The following is a 5,000-nucleotide window of genomic DNA, read 5'->3' as shown; positions in this document are numbered from 1 at the left end:
GGTGTGTCCCGCCCGTCTCTCTATCTGCTGTAGAGGAGTGTCTGGAGGACTCCACACACACACACACACACACACACACACACACACACACACACACACACACACTCTTCAGAGCGCTGATCTCCTGACACGAGTGTGAGACGCTGATCTGATCTTCCGACTCGATGATGAATTTTAATGGAAATCAGAAAGAGGTGAGATACTCAGTTTTGTGCTGCTGTTATGAGCATCATGTGTTCTTGTTCATTTCTTTGCTTGTTCAACTTCTGATCAGCGAAGCGTCTGTTTGAGCTCTTGATAAATGTTATGCAATACAAAGGCTAAAAAATAGCACATAGAATGTGTCGACACTAAAGCTTCGGGCTAGATTTACATTGTCTGCTGTCAAAGAATATAGAACACAAACATACTATATTGACTTTTTTTGGGAATAACTGGGATATTATATTAGTCGGGATATTACTTGCTGATGAGGCATTGTGCATCTCTGTGATTATATTTGTGATTTTTGTAATTGTTTGGGTTTGTCTGGTAACAGTTTACAGTAAGGCTTCATTGGTTAACACTAGTTAACTACAATTGTTAGCATAAACTAATAATGAACAACACTTCTACAGCATTTATTGGTCTGCGTTCATTTCAGCATTTACAAATACATTTTTAAAATCAAAAGTTGTATCTGTTCTGTTCTAATCATTAGAATGATTACTGAAGACTGGAGGAATGATGCTGAAAATTCAGCTTTGATCACAGAAATACATTACATTTTAACAGATAATCACATAGAAAACTGCTGTTTTAAATGCTAACCATATTTCAATATGTTTTTGCTGCATTTTTGATCAAATAAATGCAGCTTTGTTGAGCAGCAGAGACTTCTGTCACAGTCATGAACAGAACGCACGTTTGGCCGGTAGTGTGTATATTATCCATCCTTATATGTGTCTGTGTGTGTGTTGAGATGTTCATGGTTATTGGCAGGTCCTTCCTCCATCACCAAATCCAGAAGAGCTGAACAGAGAGTCTGAATTACCCAGCAGTCCTTTCAGCAGTGCCGTGTCTGGTGAGTGTGTGTGAGTGTGTGTGTGTGTGTGTGTGTGTGTGTGTGTGTGTGTGTGACTGCGTGTGTGTGTGTGTGTGTGTGTGTGTGTGTGTGTGTGTGTGTGTGTGTGTGTGTGTGTGACTACGTGTGTGTGTGTGTGTGTGTGTGTGTGTGTGTGTGTGTGTGTGTGTGTGTGTGTGTGTGTGTGTGTGTGTGACTACGTGTGTGTGTGTGTGTGTGTGACTGTGTGTGTGTGTGTGTGACTGCGTGTGTGTGTGTGTGTGTGTGTGTGTGTGTGTGACTGCGTGTGTGTGTGTGACTACGTGTGTGTGTGTGTGTGTGACTACGTGTGTGTGTGTGTGTGTGTGACTACGTGTGTGTGTGTGTGTGTGTGTGTGACTACGTGTGTGTGTGTGTGTGTGTGTGTGTGTGTGTGTGTGTGTGTGTATGTGTGTGTGTGTGTGTGTGTGTGTGTGTGTGTGACTGCGTGTGTGTGTGTGTGTGTGTGTGTGTGTGTGTGTGTGTGTGACTGTGTGTGTGTGTGTGTGTGTGTGTGTGTGTGTGTGTGTGTGTGTGTGTGTGTGTGTGTGTGTGACTGCGTGTGTGTGTGTGTGTGACTGCGTGTGTGTGTGTGTGTGTGTGTGTGGGCTTGTTTAGCTATACTTGTGAGGACCAGATGTCCCCACAAGGATAGTAAAACCTAACATTTTTGACTTTGTGAGGACATTTGGCCGGTCCTCACAAGGGAAATAAATTATTAAAAATACTGAATGAAGTTTATCTCAAAATGTAAAAATGCAAAAAGATTTCTGTAAGGGGTAGGTTTAGGGTTAGGGTTGGTGTAGGGCAATAGAAAATATTGTTAGGTCAGTATAAAAACAATAGACGTCTATGAAAGTCCTCACAAGTATAGAAAAACAAACATGTGTGTGTGTGTGTGTGAGTGTGTGTGTGAGTGCGTGCGTGCGTGCGTGCGTGCGTGTGTGTGTGTGTGTGTGTGTGTGTGTGTGTGTGTGTGTGTGTGAGTGTGTGTGTGTGTGAGTGCGTGCATGCGTGTGTGTGTGTGTGTGTGTGTGTGTGAGTGCGTGCGTGCGTGTGTGCGTGTGTGTGTGTGTAATATGTAATGAAGTGTTTTGGATGAGGGAGTTTTGTTTTTGGTTCATGTTTCTCTCTGAAGGACGCTGTGGTTCTGTGGGAGAGCAAATGGAGTGAGATTTCTGATCGGATTCAAGGCTCTCAGACAGACAGAGCACCTGATTTCTACTGATTTCTCAGCTCGTTTTAAAGGTCTGAGTTTGGAAAGGAGAAGTCAAGCAGCCTTGATTCCTGTTCAATAACATCAATTCTTTCAGCCACTAATGTTTCAGGAACATTTAGATTTGAATCCACACGTTTACATTCATTAGCAGACACTTTCATCCGAAGCAGCACACAGTAGGGGAGCATCAGCGGTTCAGAGCCAGCAATACGTGATTAAATGAGACGTTTGCTGTTTGTCTAGAGAAAATCAGTCCAACAAGATACCAAACGTCAGAGATCTCAAAGAGAGCAGGGCATGTTCATGTCATTCCACGTGTGAGCTGTCATTCTATTCTGTTCTATTCTATTCTGAATGTCCTGTAATACTGACCTCTCTCTCTCTCCTGCAGGGCTGGCATCCCATGATGCTTCAGGCTCTCGGCTACAATCAGAGGAGCGGGAGGAGCTGACCTGCATCTCCTCTGATGATGAAGAGAGCGACTCCAGCGGCTCTGAAACTGAGCTGAGGTGATGAGCCTCCATAACTGCTCTGTGAAGCTTCATGACGCTCCTGTAGCCACTGGGTTCCCTTTCAATACTACAGCTCTTTGATCTGCCAGCACAAGAGTTTGTGTCTCGCTCTGCTTTTCGATGAAGGCGGCCCCTCCCCTCATCCGCTACGAGCGGATCTGAGAGAATGCGCGCAGCACTTTTGATCTGCTGGTGTGTTTACACATAAGGATCATCAATACCCCTCTTCTGATGAGCGGTTTGATCTTTTTAGGCAGATTGATAGAAAAGGCTGTCACTATGATTATCACTGACAGCTTCAGACTCTAGATGTCTCGAAAGCATCGAGTCCAGCACCCCAAACGGCCTCTGTCATGCCTCCAAGCACCCCGTTCAGCTCCGGGTGCCAGCGGCAATGAGTTTGTGGTAAATATCGTTGTGAACACTGGGCCCCTTCTAATAGCGGCCACACAAACGATTGCTGTTATAACGAGAAAAATAAAACACAAACATTTTCAAAAGAGAGTAAATTTCCTCTTCCTCTTATCACGAGCATCAGGTCCCTGCGAGGCGGCCTGTTACTCAAACCAATCCAGCCACACGGGCCGAGGCTTGGCAGGCCATCCCCGGAGTGTCAGACTGGGTTTTTGGGATAGTAACACGAGGTTACACACTTTAATTCGCTCAAAGACCCCCGCGATTCAGCGGCGTGGTTTCCACCTCGGTTCAGAGCAAGGACGCACACGTCCTGCACGCCGAGGTGATGAATTTGCTGGCGAAATGAGCCGTAGAAACGGTTCCACTGGCTCAGAGTGCCCTCATGAAACGGCCGTTCAGGATGACTACATTGGAACAGATCCTCTCGCAAGTATGCCCAGGAGACTGGTTCTTTTCGCTGGATCTGAAAGACGCATACTTTCATATTCAGATAGCCCCGCACCACATCTTGAGATTCGCCTTCAAAGAAGTGGCTTATCAATACACGGTCCTTCCCTTTGGACTGTCCCTAGCTCCTCGCACTTTACGAAGTGCATGGATGCGGCTCTTTCCCCGCTAAGATAGATGGGAATCCGCCTTCTAATTACCTCGACGACTGGCCTGCAAAGCCCCATAGGAGTTAGAGCCCATTCCACTCTGGGCATGGTCTAGCGGTGTGTCCATGGCAGACATTTGTGCAGCGGCCGGCTGGGCCTCGCTGTCCACATTCACCAGGTTCTATAACTTGGACGTTCCGGCCTTTCAGGCTCGGAGCCTATCTGCTTAAAGGGGCACGCGCCCACTTAGGGCGAGTATATTCCTTGTACGCTCTTGGCCCTTTCAGAAGTGCTGAGGCTGTACAGAATTATTTGGAACGATTGACCTCGGTGAGTTCAGCCCTCTTGCATCAGTTACACTGCGTTACTGAAAAGGCTTCAGTCATCGGAGAAAAAGGAGTTTTCCCCATAAACGTCTAGCGACGCAGTACTCGTTCCCGTATCTCAGGGAACTGAGGTTACGTTAGTAACCGGGTACGTTAATGAGTGCTCAAAATCAAGGACTTATATATAATATAAATTATAAAATATAAAGTAGCAATAAATGATAACATTTCAAAACATGACGTTTTAAGGGGCAGTTTCAGTATTTTGTTTGATTAATTTGCAGGTGAAGTTTGTTTTTATCTGATCGTTGTTACTTTATTTGGCCACTAGAGGGCTGAAAGTCTGCGGGATGTTTGTCTTGAAGAGCAGTAAATGACACTTGTTGTGATATGTTGTGATCGAATGCAGCGCAGCTCATCTGCCGGTTCCAGAACTAATAATCACATTAATTTACTCCAGAGGAATACTGATTTCTGTGAAGAAAGTGAATAGGAAAAATACTTCCATACTGATTGTGTGTGTGTGTGTGTGTGTGTGTGTGTGAGAGCAGCTTTGACGAGGAGGAGCAGGAGCACAAGGGCACCAAAGAGGAGGCGTTTGAGGAGCTGGGTCGCATGTGTCGGGAACACCTGAGGAGCGACAAACCCCAGAGCAGACTGAGCATCCTGCACCAGGCCGTCAGCGTCATCCACAGCCTGCAGCAGCAGGTTCATTAACATATGTGCAACATTTATCACTGTATTTAACTTGAAGTACAAAAATAACTAAAACTGAAATAATTTAGTTAAAAAAAAAATATATATATATATATAAAAGACGCATTAAAAAAAACATGCAACAAAAATACT

The 5,000-nt window shown here is 45.1% G+C and overlaps 1 protein-coding gene across 18 annotated transcripts in view; it reads left to right on the top strand.

Annotated features, from left to right (window-relative positions):
* The window catches only part of LOC131534035 (cingulin-like protein 1), a 41,423-nt gene that overhangs the window by 5,117 nt on the left and 31,306 nt on the right, over positions 1-5,000 (top strand). For 4 of the 18 annotated variants that reach the window (XM_058766629.1, XM_058766630.1, XM_058766628.1 and 1 more), the window contains 4 exons: positions 1-194; positions 982-1,063; positions 2,692-2,809; positions 4,703-4,859. The exon at positions 1-194 is cut by the window's left edge and continues 1 nt beyond it. In XM_058766629.1, the coding sequence (XP_058622612.1) occupies positions 165-194; positions 982-1,063; positions 2,692-2,809; positions 4,703-4,859 (387 nt within the window). In that variant the 5' untranslated portion in view covers positions 1-164. The other 14 variants (XM_058766631.1, XM_058766633.1, XM_058766634.1 and 11 more) reach the window with 8 other exon arrangements.

The sequence above is a fragment of the Onychostoma macrolepis genome, chromosome 25 (assembly GCF_012432095.1).
Source record: "Onychostoma macrolepis isolate SWU-2019 chromosome 25, ASM1243209v1, whole genome shotgun sequence".
In the NCBI taxonomy this organism is placed as follows: domain Eukaryota; kingdom Metazoa; phylum Chordata; class Actinopteri; order Cypriniformes; family Cyprinidae; genus Onychostoma; species Onychostoma macrolepis.
The sequence above is the reverse complement of the archived record's forward strand: the minus strand, read 5'-3'. Positions and strand labels throughout refer to the sequence as shown.